The following is a 17,646-nucleotide window of genomic DNA, read 5'->3' as shown; positions in this document are numbered from 1 at the left end:
TAGATAAGAAAAAGCATGGTCTGTATGATTGGAACCAGTAGGATTACACACAGTTGAAGTCAGAATTATTAGCCCCCCATTGATTTTTTTTCTTTTTTTATAATAATATTTATAATAATAATAATATAATATTTCCCAAATGATGTTTAACAGAGCAAAGAAATTTTCACAGTATGTCTGATAATATTTTTTCTTCTGGAGAAAGTCTTATTTGTTTTATTTTGATAATGTTTGATGTTGGATGTTTGATTTAACATGCTAAAGGCAGAAGACAAGTTTAGCAAGATGGATAGTTTGCCTTTATATTGTTTTATTGTAAAACAACCGGGTGTCAATAGGAAAGTCTTTTCCATTACATTTCTTGTTCGCTTCTTAAAGGTGTTCATTTTGTTTATTTAGGCTGCAGGCTCGGGTCAGCAGTGAGGCTTGTATATCACGGTTAGCGGTGGACAAACACGTGTATGTGAGTAAAACCGGAAGCCACACTGTGGAGGTCTGGGACAAGAAGACTGAGAGGATGGTGAACCTCATCGACTGCATGCAGTTACTCGGGTAAGATAGCACACACACATTTAGGAATTTATGAACATCCATCTTCTCACACTGTAGAGTTCACCTACTTTTTTGCTTTGGCTTTTTTTTTTTTTTTTTTTTTTTTTGGAGTTTTACTTCCCAAATTAAATTAAATTAAATTAAATTAAATTAAATTGAAAATAAAATAAAATAAAATAAAATAAAATAAAATAAAATAAAATAAAATAAAATTAAATTAAATTAAATTAAATTAAATTAAATTAAATTAAATTAAATTAAATTAAATTAAAAATAAACTAAACTAAACTAAACTAAAATTAAATTAAATTAAATTAAATTAAATTAAATTAAATTAAATTAAATTAAATTAAATTAAATTAAAAAAATAAAATAAAATAAAATTGAAAATAAAATAAAATAAAATAAAATAAAATAAAATAAAATAAAATTAAATTAAATTAAATTAAATTAAATTAAATTAAATTAAATTAAAACTAAACTAAACTAAACTATTCTAAACTAAACTAAAATTAAATTAAATTAAATTAAATTAAATTAAAACTAAACTAAACTAAACTAAATTAAATTAAATTAAATTAAATTAAATTTAATTAAATTAAAAATAAAATAAAATAAAATAAAATAAAATAAAATAAAATAAATTTAAATAAATTTAAATTAAATTGAAAATAAAATAAACTTTAATAAAATAAAATAAATAAAATTAAATTAAATTAAATTAAATTAAATTAAATTAAATTAAATTAAAACTAAACTAAAATTAAATTAAATTAAATTAAATTAAATTAAATTAAATTAAATTAAATTAAATTAAATTAAATTAAATTAAATTAAATTAAAAATAAAATAAAATAAAATAAATTTAAATAAATTTAAATTAAATTGAAAATAAAATAAACTTTAATAAAATAAAATAAAATAAAATTAAATTAAATTAAATTAAATTAAATTAAATTAAAACTAAACTAAACTAAACTAAACTAAACTAAACTTAAAATTAAATTAAATTAAAAATAAAATAAAATAAAATAAAACTAAACTAAACTAAACTAAACTAAACTAAACTAAACTAAATTAAATTAAATAAAAAATTTAATTTAATTAACACAGTGTCAAATGCACATCTGAAGTTTAGTTGTTACTGCAATCTGACAATCAGAAACTCTTTAGTTGAAATCCAATGCACTACATACTACTTGTGAAAGAATCTACAATACTAGCACATAAACTGACCAACTAGAGTTGCTTTTTATGTGTATAGATGAGGAAATACATGGCCTGTGTGGTCAGACATCCCAGGGGTTTGCTGATGAAAATGTACCTTTTACTTTGATGTTAATAGTACACCACCTGACAAAAGTCTTGTCGTCGAATCCTCTGTTAAACTGCATCCTGATCATCACAAATACTGCAGAAGACCCACTTGAACCCGCATGGAGCCAAGATTCACCTAGAAATCAGTCAAGTTCGGTGAAGGAAAAATCATGGTTTGGGGTTCCATTCAGTATAGGGGCGTGCGAGAGATCTGCAGAGTGGATGATCAACACCAACAGCCTGAGGTATCAAGACATTTGTGCTGCCCATTACATTACAAACCACAGGAGAGAGCAAATTCTCCAGCAGGATAGCGCTCCTTCTCATACTTCAGCCTCCACATCAAAGCTCCTGAAAGCAAAGAAGGTCAAGGTGTTCCAGGATTGGCCAGCCCAGTCACCAGACATGAACATTATTGAGCTGATGAAGGAGGAGGCGTTAAAGATGAACCCAAAGACTCTTGATGAACTCTGGGAGTCCTGCAAGAACGCTTTCTTTGCCATGATTGTGCTCAAATAAGCGTCATCTAGAGGTCTTTGCCTTTCATATAAGCCACTTCTGACACCAAAAGATCAACTAGAAGTCAAGTTATTATTGCTGTTCCTAAAACTTGCGTAGGAGACAATACTTTTGTCAGGTAGTGTAATCTGGCCATTCTAACCCTTCCAATATATCTGTCCACAACAGATTAAGTTCCTCCAGAAAGCCCAAAGTTCATTCAGAGGACCAGTCTAGACCGATGCTGCCATCTTTAGCGATTGTGAAAGCCTTATTGGTCCAGCACAGTGGGACTCTGTGGATCGGGACGAGAGCGGGACACATTTTGTTGGTGGAGGTTTCCAGTTGTCATCTGTTACAGACCATCAACCCTCACTGCCACTCCATTCGCTGCATGGGCTCCATACTTCTAGGTACACTACCTGTTTTCTCTCTCTCTTTTAATGTAACTACTGTACAAAAGCTTCTGTCTAGTCAGAAACAAACATGGCGTCGCCTATGAAAAGGAAAGGATACTATAATTGAATGTGTAATTGAAGATCCATTCAAATCCGGCTTAGTCCCTTTAGTCATCAAGGGTTGCTGCCGCAGAATGAACCGCCAACTTATCCAGTACATATTTTACACAGCGGATGCCCTTCCAGCTGCAACCCAATACTGGGAAACACCCATACACTTCGGCCAATTTAGCTTACTTAATTCCCCTATAGCGCATGTGTTTGGACTGTGGGGGAAACCGGAGCCCCCGGAGGAAACCCACGTCAAGACGGGGAGAACATGCACACTCCATATATATGGTTTGTATTGGGGCGTCACGGTGGCACAGTGGGTAGGACGATCGCCTCACAGCAAGAAGGTCGTTGGTTTAAGCCTCAGCTGGGTCAGTTGGCATTTCTGTGTGGAGTTTGGATGTTCTCCCCGTATTGGTGTGGGTTTCCTCCGGGTGCTCCGGTTTCCCCTACAGTCCAAACACATGCACTATAGGGGAATTGGGAAAGCTAAATTGGCCATAGCGTGTGAGTGTGTCTGAATGAGAGTGTATGGGTGTTTCCCAGTGCTGGGTTGCAGCTGACAGAGCATCCGCTGTGTAAAACATATGCTAGATTAGTTGGCGGTTCATTCCGCTGTGGCGACCCCTGATTAATATAGGGACTTAGTCGAAAAGATAATGAATGAATGAATGTTGTGTATTATTGTTGTATTTATTCTTGTATATCTTCTTTTACAGACACGCTAAACCGAAAGAATGTCATTCTAGTGTTGGGTAGACGGCAGCGCACACCAATAGAGCAGATCAAAACACAATCAGGTATGTACAGTACATTATAAATACATATAGGCTAGCATTTAAGCAGATTTTAATATAATTATTCATGGAGAAACATGTTTATTAATTCCAAAATTGTTTAAAAATGAGCTTTTATGCATGTGCAAAATATACAAGTTTGAATATTTGAATACACTAATACTTTTGACCACTTTGTATTTGAGGAATAATTATTATTATTATACATTTTCATCGTAATTTTTCATTTATTACAATGAAAGTTAATGTTTTTGTGAATTCTTCAGCTCATATATATACCAACGGTGCCAATACTTCTGACTATGAGTGTAGTCTCAAAAGCACAAGGAAAGTCATTGATGACCTGTGATTTTTGTGTGTGTGTGTGTGTGTGTGCGTGTGTGTGTGCGTGTGTGTGTGTGTGTGTTTTCAGCCGAGGACTCTGTGCTGACGCTCTGGAGCAGTTCTCTTCCTCTTGAGGCTCGAGATCTGATGCGACACTGTGAGCTCCGAGACAAAACCACCCGCAGAATGAGAGAAACGCTGCTTAATTAAACACCATCTCCATACAAAAACGTCAGAATGAATCCACCATCGACAACTCGGTCAAAATAAACAGCATCAGGTGAATGTGTGCACAAAAAACCTAATTCCAACATGTAGCTGAGCGTGGAAAGCTTTAAAAAGGCGATGGCTCACTCAAAAATGAAAATTACGTCATTATTTAATTGTCACAAACCCGTTAGACTGACTTTCTTCAGTTGAACATGAAATAAGATATTTTGAGGAATGCTGACAACCTGTAACCATTGTCTTCCATGCTGTTTTTCATACTATGGAAGTCAATGGTTACCGGTTTTCAACATTTTTCAAAATATCTCCTTTCGTGTTTAACAGAAGAATCTCTAACAGATTTGGAACCACTTGAGGGAGAGTAAATACACTAATACAATCATAAACTCATAAAAAATGTGCTGAAACAACACAAGTCTTGGGAAAACTTACTTTATTTACTTACGTTTTATGTTCAACACACTTCAATTTAAGTTAGCTTAATCGATTTGTGTCAGGACAACTTGAATGTATTGTATTTTTGCTTCCAGTGCAGCGAGTACATCTCATTTTTGGGTGAACTGTCCCTTTAAGAGCGTGTTTAAAATGTCTCAGAGCAGCTTTTAATGCGACCACAGCTTTACTAGTCACGAAAAGGGACCCCCAAATCCATTTCAGCTTCTTTAAATAGTCAAGGGAAACATTTATTGTGGTGAACATATCTCAAATGTAGCTCGTATATCTCAAATGTAGCTGCGTTTGGATTGTATGGAGGCTCATATGAGGACGGACCCAAAACAGCACTTCATTATTTTAGCTTTGTTATTTTGTAGTATTTATTTATTATTGGTATAAAGCCATAAGAAGAGGAGACGGCCATATACAGTGCATCTGTAATAATACATTACAGCACAGTCATCATTTTCCTATTCATTTACATTAATGGATCATACATTAATAATTAAAACACCAATGCTGGTAGCGAGATTGCTAATGAAGGCAATATAATATATCATATGATGATATTATATCATTTGTGGAGACAATCCATTGCTAAGACTTGAGGAATTCACATTAAGCTAATAAACCACACTACACAATCTCTGATTTATTATAATCATGTTATTTATGATGTCCACAGCGAGCCAGTGATTGATGATTTCTTCGTTTTATTAATCAACTTCATGAAGTTGAGCACAAACATTATAACTGGAGCATAAGCCATAGATTAAAGGCGATGATGATTATTTTTTTGGGTACCAATATGACCCTGAATGTAATTATTATGCTGATTCATATGTGAACGCTGCATGCCAAGTATGTTTTTAATAAAGCTGTCATTTTGTATGATGATTGTATTTTTGCTTCATTCTTTGTAACAAATATCCTGATCATGTAATGGCCACTTTATTAGGTACACCTGTCCAACTGCTCGTTAACGCAAATTTCTAATCAGCCAATCGCATGGCAGCAACTCAATGCATTTTGGCGTTTAGACATGGTCAAGACGATCTGCTGCAGGTCAAACTGAGCATCAGAATGGGGAAGAAAGGGGATTTAAGTGACTTAGAACGTGGCATGGTTGTTGCTGCCAGACGGGCTGCTCTGAGTATTTCAGAAACTGCTGATCTACTGGGATTTTCACGCACAAACATCTCTAGGATTTACAGAGAATGAAGGGAATATCCAGTGGGCGGCATTTCTGTGGGCGCAAATGCCTTGATGATGTCAGAGGAGAATGGCCAGACTGGTTCCAGCTGATAGAAAGGCAAGAGTAACTCAAATAAGCACTCGTTACAACCGAGGCCTGCAGAAGAGCATCTCTGAACACACAACACGTCCAACCTTGAGGCGGATGGGCTACAGCAGTAGAAGCCACAGCCTACCTGAGTATTGTTGCTGACCATGTCCATACCTTCATGACCACAGTGTCTCCATCTTCTGATGGCTACTTCCAGCAGGATAACGCACCATGTCATAAAGCGTGAATCATCTCAGACTGGTTTCTTGAACATGACAATGAGTTCACTGTACTCAAATGGCCTACACAGTCACCAGAACTCAATCCAATAGAGCACCTTTGGGATGTGGCGGAACGGGAGATTGGCATCATGGATGTGCAGCCGACAAATCTGCAACAACTGTGTGATGCTATCATGTCAATATGGAGCAAAATCTCTGAGGAATATTTTCAGTACCTTGTTGAATCTACGCCATGAAGGATTAGTGCAGTTCTGAAGGCAAAAGAAGGTCCAACCCGGTACTAGTAAGGTGTACCTAATAAAGTGGCCGGTGAGTGTGCAACCAATAATAATATGTAGTATAAAACAATATGTACCAAATATATATTTAACCATATAACTAAAAGTATTTTAATATTAATGCAAATAATTTATTTACAATCTTCTAGATGATTATTATGATAATAACAATAAAAATGACTTCATGAGTATTGATATGAGATTAGAAAGTGTTTCAAAAGCAAGATAAATATCACAAAAATAAAGTATTCCAAAATATTTATGACTGAATATTAATACAGTTCATTCTGAATGCTATTATCTTTAATACTTTGAAATATTAATAGAATTAATGTCACGGTGGCGCAGTGGGTAGCACAATCGCCTCACAGCAAGAAGGTCGTTGGTTCGAGCCTCGGCTGGGTCAGCTGGCATTTCTGTGTGGAGTTTGCATGTTCTGCCAGTGTTGGCGTGGGTTTCCTCCGGGTGCTCCGGTTTCCCCCACAGTCCAAACACGTGCGGTATAGGGGAATTGGGTTGGCTAAATTGTCCGTAGTGTATGAGTGTGATTGAGAGTGTATGAGTATTTCCCAGTGTTGAGTTGCGGCTCAAAATATTGATTTGCCTTACTGTATATGGCAAGATTATACATTATCTGATTATAAATTTAATTAGTTTATTACTGCTTCATTTAGTTATCGCTTATCGCAGACATTGGGGTAACTTAAAGGAAATTTGTGACATGAAATATTTGTCAATCTTTGGCCATAAACATTAGCTTGAAATACATTTTTTAAACACACTCTATGAAACCTATAAACCTATAAATGTTAATACAGCTTGCCATAATCTGTCCCAAAAGAAAGAGCAATAAAGTTTCCCATTCAAGCGCCGCCCGGTTTGCGTCACGTGACACAAACAGCGGCCTGTACGTCACCGTGACCCACTCGGTGACAGCAGAGGTTACATCACATCACAGAGATCACCGTCAATTCCCGTCGGACAGCGGACTCTGCAACACCTCATTAAGATCACAACCCGATCCTAAATTCATCAACCCAGAGAAAAACCCGCGTCTGAAGAAATTTTCACAACGGTGAGTAGAAATGTCCGCCGTCCGTCAGTCACTCAGTCACGCACTGCGCATGTGCAGTGGAGCTCTACTGAACTGAACTGGCTGTATGTTAAGTTCATATCTGGAGTTTATGAGCAGCAGATAAGACAATATGTGCGGTTTTAGGACTTCTATTGATTACTAATTACGCCTGACAGCACTTCGTTACTTACTGTGTATTAATATATGCTGTAGTAAGTTACAAATGTTCGTGTGTAACGTTAATTTGTGATTATTTGTCATTTTTTCCTCATCAGATCTGCTTTAAATATGTCCTGCTCATGCAGAACTGCAGTGAGGGTGATTATAAAGTCAGTTCCTAAAGGTGAGTGCATTATTAAAAGTGGAAAACGACTGCTAATAGGGTTTTTATGTCTCAAAACTTTCATTTGTCAGCTGTCATTGTTTGTCAGGAAAGTTTTTAGGATGTTTCTGGGAAATTGAGGTAATATATTTACACTTATGAACTTATATTTACGATTTCGTGGCACATTTTCACTGTTTAAAAATGAAAACCCACTTTACCTCAATATCTGGCAACGCTAATAGGGTTTTTATGTCACAAAACATTAATTTTTTTTCAGTGTTGTCGTTGTTTGTGAGGAAAGTTTCATAGTATTTCTGCAAAATTAAGGTAAATTTGGCTTTATATTCACACTTTTGGACTTATATTTACGATTTACGACACAAATTTTCACTGTTTAAAAATGAAAACTTACTTTACCTCAATATCTGGCAACGTTAATAGGGTTTTTATGTCTCAAAACTTTCATTTGTCAGCTGTCATTGTTTGTCAGCAAAGTTTTTAGGATGTTTCTGGGAAATTAAGGTAATATATTTACACTTATGAACTTATATTTACGATTTCGTGGCACATTTTCACTGTTTAAAAATGAAAACCTACTTTACCTCAATATCTGGCAACGCTAATAGGGTTTTTATGTCACAAAACATTAATTTTTTTTCAGTGTTGTCGTTGTTTGTCAGGAAAGTTTCATAGTATTTCTGGAAAATTAAGATAAAGTCGGCTTTATATTCACACTTTTGCACTTATATTTACGATTTACGACACAAATTTTCACTGTTTAAAAATGAAAACCTACTTTACCTCAATTTCTGCCAACTTTATTTTATGGTTGATAGTAAAAACAACACTTTAAAAAACTAAATTATATATTTTAAATGGTAATTTTCCAAGCTAGACCACAAATACTACAAATAATAATACTGCTAAATAGTAATTCTAGAAAATTTATTTATTTTGAACAATTTTTATTTTACTGTATTTTTTTTCTAATACAGTTTTTAGTCCTCCAAACATTGTGCCACAAATTGTCACTGTTTATAAATAAAAACTTACTTTACCTCAATTTCTGGCAAGTTTATTTTATGGTTGATTAAAAAAAACACCTAAAATCACCTAAATGCTAACATTTTATGACATTTCAGTTTTAAAATATAGTAATTTAACAAGCTAGACGTCAAATACTACTAATATTAATACTACAAATGATGTTGCAAATGCTACTATTTACTATTTTACTATTTTACTATTTATAGTAATTCTACGAGAGATATATATATATATATATATATAGTTTTTAAGCTAAATGTAAGGCCAATTCAGGTGTTATAATGATGTTTAAGCATATTTTCACTAAAACTTTAAATATAATATTTGAAAACAGCTTTAAACTTATGATATATATATAATAATAATACTTATAATAGATACTTTAAAGCTTTATTGCTGATAATAATAAAAACTGATTATGGACGCAAAGCTGAAATACACATAATATAAGTATTATAGTATGTTTGTACATTAATAACACTACCAGTGTTTCAGTCGCAGCGGTTGCGCTGTTTGTTAGGGTCCAGTTTTATTGATTTTGTTATAGTCTATGACCTTTGTCAATGTTTAAGATGAGGATTGTAGCATCACTGAAAAACAAGTACATGATGTTACAGTGATTCCCTTTTTATTGACGTAAAAGTATTATGTAAAAACCTTTAGTATTGCACACATTTAAGAGTAAATATTAAAGTGCCATTGTTAACTATTGTCACAAAGCATGGTGGTTAAAAGAGGGATTGTAAAAATGCAGAAATATACTTCAGCTTAGTTTTAATTTTTGGTGTTACAGTAGTCATAGTTAACTAAATGTATATAAAAAAAGAATTATAGTGTATCATTTTTTAATATCATATCATCCTGTTAATGTTTATTATTTCTATTCAGTTTAACATAATTATATTATGTAATTATAATAAATAATTAATACAATTATTAAAATTCAAATAAAAAACATTGTTAACTATTGTCACAAAGCATGGTGGTCTAAAGAGGGCTTGTAAATATGCAGAAATATACTTTAGCTTATATTTAATACGTGTTATTGAATTGATAATCTCTTTTATTACAGTTTGAATTACTATTAACGGATACAATTAATTAATGGACTGGAGATGGAAGAATAGTGTTTTCGGCTAATTCTGGCACGTTGTCCATTTTTATTTGTATTATTAATGTGCATTGGCCCTGTCAAATAAACCTGAAATAAAAAAAATATTCAACAAACAGAGATCAAATCAAGCTTTTCTGAAGTTAAGCTGAAATAACAGTTGCTCATTGTGTGTGTTTGCCTTTTGTTTTCGCAATCATGCAGTGAAAAAGGAATATGTTTATCAGCTAATAAAGCGGTGTACAAACTCGGTCCTGGAGGGCCGGTGTCCTGGAGAGTTTAGCTTCAACCCTTATCAAACACACCTGAACATGCTAATCAAGCTCTTACTAGGTATACTAGAAACTTCCTGGCGTGTTTAAGCTAGTTGGAGCTAAACTGGGCTAATATATGAGCTGATCAGGCTGATTATTGGTTATTGGCATCAATTATTTACTATCATGTTTTTCGTTTATTTATTATATGTGTTGTGCAGGTGTGTGTCGCTCTCGTGTTCACGTCTTCAACCGCTTTCGCTTGGCGTGTGATGAGCTTCATCTTCCTCCAGTCCTGAATGTCAGATGTTTTTCTCAGAGCGTCGCCTGTTTCTCCTCTAAAGAGAGTCCACCGAGAGACGGAGACGGCGGGAAGGTGCGCCTGTTCTCTCTGATCTGCTTAAATGAGTGTTTAAGCACACTCTCTAGTGCAGTGTTTCCCAACCCTGTTCCTGAAGGCACACCAACAGTACACATTTTCCACCTCTCCCTAATCAAACACACCTGAATCAACTCATCATAACATCAGAAGAGACTCCAACACCTGAAGTTAATAGGTTAGAAAAGGGAGACATCCAAAATATGTACTGTTGGTGTGCCTCCAGGAACAGGGTTGGGAAACACTGCTCTAGTATGTGCGTATTTCTGTTAAACATATGTTTTATTGAACTATTTGCAGAGTTTTTATGAGCTCACTTAAAGGCACAACATGTAAGACTTCTTTCATTAGGATATCCAAAAACTGCTATAACAGTATATATAGTCTAATCAAACTACACCTTTGTTTGTTGTGAATACATGCCCTCTAGTGGAGAAAATTACACACTCTGCCTTTAAAGGGATGGTTCGCCCAAAAATGAAAATTTAGTCCCTATTTACACTTCCTCAGTGGGTTATATGCATGGGGTCTTTTAATTCTGAATAAGCCCGCTCAGGCGCTTCCTGTGAACTGTCGTGCCAATATAAACTCACCACCTTTAAGATCTGTTATGTTTAAAACCGATGATCTTTATTTCCTGATTGATATACCTATTAATGTGGTCAAGAAGGCAAGAAGCACTGCATTAAATTAAATTGCTCAACGCCATGTCTTTAAAATATGGAGATTTAGTTTACCACAGTGTTCTTAATGGAGTTTCTGCACTCGCCTGCTGCTCCTAAACAGGTTTTTATTCTTCGTTTTACGCTTGAACAGCTAAATGAGCGCGTATGTGTATATTTTAATTAAATGCCATTATCGATGCTGTAAAATGAACTACACGAAACTGAAAATAGTCTCATTAACCTTTTATCAGTGGCTTAAAAAAAACTTGCCATACATATAGCCCATCGCTTCCAAAAATAGGATATTTTAAATAGAGATGCTCAAAATAACCCATTCATCATTAATCAAAAGGGTGCGTTTTTAATTCAAATTAATATTATTATTTTTTTAATTGGCTGCGTAAATTTGCAACACATATTTGTTAACTCGTGGGATGGTAACGCATGCAACCACACGTGCCTACAGACGTATTTTCCCAAAGAAGCAAAATGAAAGTAGAATATTGCTGGTCACAGTTGGACACAGAGTTGATGCCAAACCGGCACTGATGCTGATTGCCTCTGTCTTGGTATCCACGTCATAAACACCTCAGTTTATTTGCACAATTGGAGAAAGAAGCCACAAAACTTTCTGAAATGCGCTCTGCTTTGGAAACAAGCCGGCCACAAATCGGAGCATCAGGATTTTCTATCCATCAGAGCGCTCTCTGGCAGTGCTCATAAACGCAACGAATAGGCTATAGTTTTGATGATTTAATGTAAAACCAACAAAACAACCTTTTTATATTTGGAAAATTACAGTTATTAATAGTTAAAATATCCATTTTTAAAATAGCCTACATAATCTACGAATCAAACAAAGCCAAAGATTTGAAAGCCTCACCAAACTGAGGCTTTCATTTTACAGCTTATGAAACATGTATGCAAAGTAATGCAAAATTAACCGAAATGAGCATCCCTAATTTTGAAGAGTTCTGGAAACCGTGTAACCATTGACTGTCAAACAAACGCTATGGAATTCAATGGTTACAGGTTTTCAACATTCTTTAAAATATCTTCTTTTGGGTTTAACAGAAAAAAGAAACTCATAAAGGCTTGGAACCATTTAGAGAGGGTAAACAGTGAGGAGAAGAAAACAAAAGTGCTATCTGCTTCAACTCTCAGCCAAATATCGGTTTATAGGATATCAGGAAAATTCCATTAGCTTGAGTTAGTAGTATGAAGTGTTGTTCATATACAAAGTGTGTTCTGTCCTCCAGAAGGCTGTAGGGGAATCTGGGAAACGTGCGTCCGGTGCTGGAGGCTCTGGTAAGGGTGGCAGTCAGCTCCGGTGTCCCAAATGTGGAGATCCCTGCACACACGTCGAGACCTTTGTGTGTAAGTGTCACTTTTTCAATGTTACGCTTAAATAATGACCCTTTTGAGATGTGTATTCGGCTTTTGCAGCATTTACAACTTTGTCAGTGTTTCGTTTTAAGGACAGAACAGTAAGAGTGGTAAAGAAAACATACTGAGATTTTTTTTCTTCTTTTTTATATCATCATAATGTTTTTTGTAGTTTATTAAAAATATTTAGAATTTTGAATATCTAACCCTTGTTTTAATTTTAGTTGACATTTTATATAATTACAATTTAAATTTATTTATTTAATTTAAATTTATTTTATAATTAATTAATTTTATTACATTTATTTTTTAATTATTTTATAATTAATTAATTTTATTACATTTATTTTTTATTTATTTTATAATTAATTAATTTTATTACATAGATTTTTTATTTATTTTATAATTAATTAATTTTATTACATTTATTTTTATTTATTTTATAATTAATTAATTTTATTACATTTATTTATTTTTATTTATTTTATAATTAATTAATTTTATTACATTTATTTTTTATTTGTTTTATAATTAATTAATTTTATTACATTTATTTATTTTTATTTATTTTATAATTAATTAATTTTATTACATTTATTTATTTTTATTTATTTTATAATTAATTAATTTTATTACATTTATTTTTTATTTATTTTATAATTAATAAATTTTACTACATTTATTTATTTTTATTTATTTTATAATTAATTAATTTTATTACATTTATTTATTTTTTATTTGCACAAAAATATTTCAAATGTTAATAAAAGGATTACATTTTAGTTTAAAACAATTTGTTTTCGGATTTCTTATTCGTTGTTCTACACTTATTTTTGGGATAGAAAAAAATCTATAATAAATTGATATATTTAAATTTATATTCAACAAATTAAATTAAATCTGTGTTTATCATTAAATAGACGAATCCAAGTAATTAGAAATTAAAATTATACATAAAATGTGTTACAATAATTAATTATTTTGTTGTTTGTGTGTTTTCATCATTGTTTTTCTGCACAGTTTACTTTGTAGTTGCCGTTTGACGTCAAACTATTACACAGAACTGTTCACACTGCAAAAAAAATTATTGCTATCTTAATTTTCTACTCATCTCAACTTACAACCCCAGATCAGAAAAAGTTCGGGCAGTATGGAAAACGCAAATAAAAAAGAAAGAAGCGATTTCTAAATGTTGTGACTTGTATTTCAGTGCAGACAATACAACAGACATTAATTAATGTGTTCCTCATCATTTTAATCGTTTATTGGTTCTTGCAACACATTTAGCAGTAAAGCATTCAGCATTTTGTAATGTTGCTGTTCCTTTTTACAACACTTAAAAGACCTTTATGGACTGAAGGCACAGTCTTATGATGGGAAACAGGACAAGGTCTTCGTTGTCGCATTTTGCACTTTAAAGGGCACATGGTTTACCTTTTTTTTCTGATTTAATATTAATATTATGGTTCTTCTGAGTGTGCTAGTTTAGCTTCAGTTCAAAACACAGTTCAGATTTATTTATTATAATGTGTTAAAAAGTGTCATGTTGGGGGCGTGTCCACAGTTTGCTGATTTAGGGGTGTGTTGCTTCACATGTAAATTAGTTTCGGCTTCCTGCCAACGTAACAAGGGGGCGGGGCCATGACCCACTCTGTGTTTGCAACACAGACAGGCAGATTGAAAGGAGGAGGAGAGGATCAGCATTCAGTCGTACATGTACGACTCTGACACAGACCAAGCAGAGAGTACAAAATCATTTGTGTCTTTGTACAGTTTTACAGCCAACTGTGCTAGTTTCAAGTGCCGAGCTTGTACACAGAAACTAATAACCACGCACACTGAATTAACTTTGACTGAGGCACCGGATGCGCCGCTCGAAGCCGCGACACGACACACCAGACACTCTCTGTGGCGCGGCAGAAACATGAAGTGTCCCGAATCGTCATGCCACGCATTTTTGAATTCTAAACAGGTTTCTGCAGCGGTCCGCGGCGCCCAGCCGTCGACTTGAGTGTACCCTGCTAGAAACCGATGTTTAGAGTTATAAAACGCATGCTAATTAAGATCACAGCGAGCTTCTGGGATCACGAGAAATGCAAACGGCTGAAGTATAAGGTAGACTCAATGAGAAGTACACATGTTTGCAAACCTACCTAAAGATACAACCAATAATTCCGATTAGAGCGATAATGTGGAGAATATTGATCTTGTGTTGAGCCCAATGAGCCTTGCATCTAAAAATAGAGCTAGCGTGTTCCTTTAGTGATATCGCTTCGACTCACGCTGAAAATGGCGGACGTGAATCAACAAACTGAGGATATGATGACGCGCCTGTCAATCAATATTGGTGGGCGGGGGGACCGCTCTCCTACATCAGGTAGCGGTCGGTTTGAAAACCGCTCCAATTGGTCCACCATTTTTTATGTTGTTAAATTGAAAAAAAAGCACTGGGTGTGTTTATATCACCCCAATATGACGTCTAAACACCATACATGCACATATGTCTGTCCAAACAGCTTGAAAAGTAGATTTTTTACCATAGGTGCCCTTTAAAATGCGCCACACATTCTCTATTGGATACAGATCAGGACTGCGGGCAGGCCAGTCAAGTACCTGTATCCTCTTCCTCCGCTGTAGGACTTTGTAATGTGTGCAGAATGTGGTTTTGCAGCATCTTGTTGAAATATGTATGGTCGTCCCTGGAAAAGCAGGCAGCAGATTGTGCTCCAAAATCTCTAAAAATTTCAGCATTACTGGGGCCATCATTACCGAACCAATTTACCGTATTACTAGCCCTAAACTGCTCCTGTACCAACGTTTTTGGAATGTTTTGCAGGTCTGAATGACAGGAAAGGATGTATATTTACAAATGAAATGAAGCTGACCAGACTAAACCTGAAATATTTTATGTTCATATAGTCTGCAATGAAATACAAGTGAAAGTCAATTTGGAAGTCACTACTTTCTTTTTTTATTCACGTTTTCTGTACTGTGCCAACTCTCTCTGATTTGGGGTCGTACATCAATCAAACTGACTTAAAATGCCTTGTTAAACTTAACTTCAATTTAGCTGAAACCTGGCTGAAACTAATTTAAAGCAACATGTGAACATTTGTTGTCTTGACTTTTCCTCAAGAAATGTTTGACAGTGCATCAATAAACGGTTAATAACAGTCGTCAAACTGAAGGATTGTCATGTCTTTTCTCCTCTCAGCCTCCACACGGTTTGTCAAATGTGAGAAGTGCCATCATTTCTTCGTGGTTCTGTCCGAAACCGACTCCAAAAAGAGCCTGAATAAGGAGACGGAGAGTTCAGAACATGTTAAATTTGCTTTAGCTCAGAAACCTCCTCCACCGCCCAAAAAGGTACCGATGCATCACACCAGACATTGAGTTATTGTTAAAGGGACAGTACACCCAAAACTGAAATGTCTGTCTTTAAAGGGACGGTACACCCAAAACTGAAATGTCTGTCTTTAAAGGGACGGTACACCCAAAACTGAAATGTCTGTCTTTAAAGGGACGGTACACCCAAAACTGAAAAGTCTGTCTTTAAAGGGACGGTACACCCAAAACTGAAAAGTCTGTCTTTAAAGGGACGATACACCCAAAACTGAAATGTCTGTCTTTAAAGGGACGATACACCCAAAACTGAAATGTCTATCTTTAAAGGGACGGTACACCCAAAACTGAAAAGTCTGTCTTTAAAGGGACAGTACACCCTAAACTGAAATGTCTGTCTTTAAAGGGACAGTACACCCAAAACTGAAATGTCTGTCTTTAAAGGGATGGTACACCCAAAACTGAAATGTCTGTCTTTAAAGGGATGGTACACCCAAAACTGTAATGTCTATCTTTAAAGGGACGGTACACCCAAAACTGAAATGTCTGTCTTTAAAGGGACGGTACACCCAAAACTGAAATGTCTGTCTTTAAAGGGACGGTACACCCAAAACTGAAATGTCTGTCTTTAAAGGGACAGTACACCCAAAACTGAAATGTCTGTCTTTAAAGGGATGGTACACCCAAAACTGAAATGTCTCTCTTTAAAGGGACAGTACACCCAAAACTGAAATGTCTGTCTTTAAAGGGACAGTACACCCAAAACTGAAATGTCTGTCTTTAAAGGGACAGTACACCCAAAACTGAAATGTCTCTCTTTAAAGGGACAGTACACCCAAAACTGAAATGTCTGTCTTTAAAGGGATGGTACACCCAAAACTGAAATGTCTCTCTTTAAAGGGACAGTACACCCAAAACTGAAATGTCTGTCTTTAAAGGGACAGTACACCCAAAACTGAAATGTCTGTCTTTAAAGGGACAGTACACCCAAAACTGAAATGTCTCTCTTTAAAGGGACAGTACACCCAAAACTGAAATGTCTATCTTTAAAGGGACAGTACACCCAAAACTGAAATGTCTCTCTTTAAAGGGACAGTACACCCAAAACTGAAATGTCTATCTTTAAAGGGACGGTACACCCAAAACTAAATACTGTCAATTGAGTTTCTCTCTTTCTCTCCAGATTTATGCCTACCTCGACAAATTTGTTGTTGGCCAATCATACGCCAAGAAAGTGCTGTCAGTGGCCGTCTATAATCATTATAAGCGGATCTACAATAACCTCCCCGCAGCCGGTCGACAGCAGGCTGAATCCGAGAAGCAGAGCTCGCTTTCTCCCAGAGGTCTGTAGCTGTTCAACACACTGAAATTAGTACTGTATTTAACCTGGAAAACGGCTGTCAGAGATGCTGTTTGTTGCTTGATGTCTTATGTTTAGCTTGAAATCAAGCGACTGGTCGTGAAATATGTTATAAGTATTATATTAAAATGTTAAAACTAAATGAAGCTCCATGTTAAATGGTAGCACTGACTTTAATCAATTGAATGCATGACTAAAATGCTTTAAATTGATTATTTTTATTTATTTTATACATGA

General features: G+C 34.7%; 2 protein-coding genes across 2 annotated transcripts in view; both read left to right on the top strand.

Annotated features, from left to right (window-relative positions):
* lrrk2 (leucine-rich repeat kinase 2) overlaps positions 1-5,554 on the top strand; it is a 59,285-nt gene extending 53,731 nt beyond the window's left edge. The window contains 4 exon segments of the mRNA XM_056452231.1: positions 400-552; positions 2,557-2,780; positions 3,596-3,676; positions 4,086-5,554. Of these exon segments, the coding sequence (XP_056308206.1) occupies positions 400-552; positions 2,557-2,780; positions 3,596-3,676; positions 4,086-4,207 (580 nt within the window). The 3' untranslated portion in view covers positions 4,208-5,554.
* A 1,800-nt stretch (positions 5,555-7,354) lies between these two features.
* clpxb (caseinolytic mitochondrial matrix peptidase chaperone subunit Xb) overlaps positions 7,355-17,646 on the top strand; it is a 28,096-nt gene continuing 17,804 nt past the window's right edge. Inside the window, exons 1-6 of the mRNA XM_056451843.1 lie at positions 7,355-7,540; positions 7,816-7,883; positions 10,499-10,653; positions 12,581-12,698; positions 15,922-16,073; positions 17,233-17,392. Coding sequence (XP_056307818.1) covers positions 7,829-7,883; positions 10,499-10,653; positions 12,581-12,698; positions 15,922-16,073; positions 17,233-17,392 — 640 coding nt within the window. The 5' untranslated portion in view covers positions 7,355-7,540; positions 7,816-7,828. The remainder of the gene's footprint in view (positions 7,541-7,815; positions 7,884-10,498; positions 10,654-12,580; positions 12,699-15,921; positions 16,074-17,232; positions 17,393-17,646) is intronic.

Source organism: Danio aesculapii, chromosome 25 (assembly GCF_903798145.1).
Source record: "Danio aesculapii chromosome 25, fDanAes4.1, whole genome shotgun sequence".
Lineage (NCBI taxonomy): Eukaryota > Metazoa > Chordata > Actinopteri > Cypriniformes > Danionidae > Danio > Danio aesculapii.
This window is presented reverse-complemented; position numbering and strand designations above follow the sequence as displayed.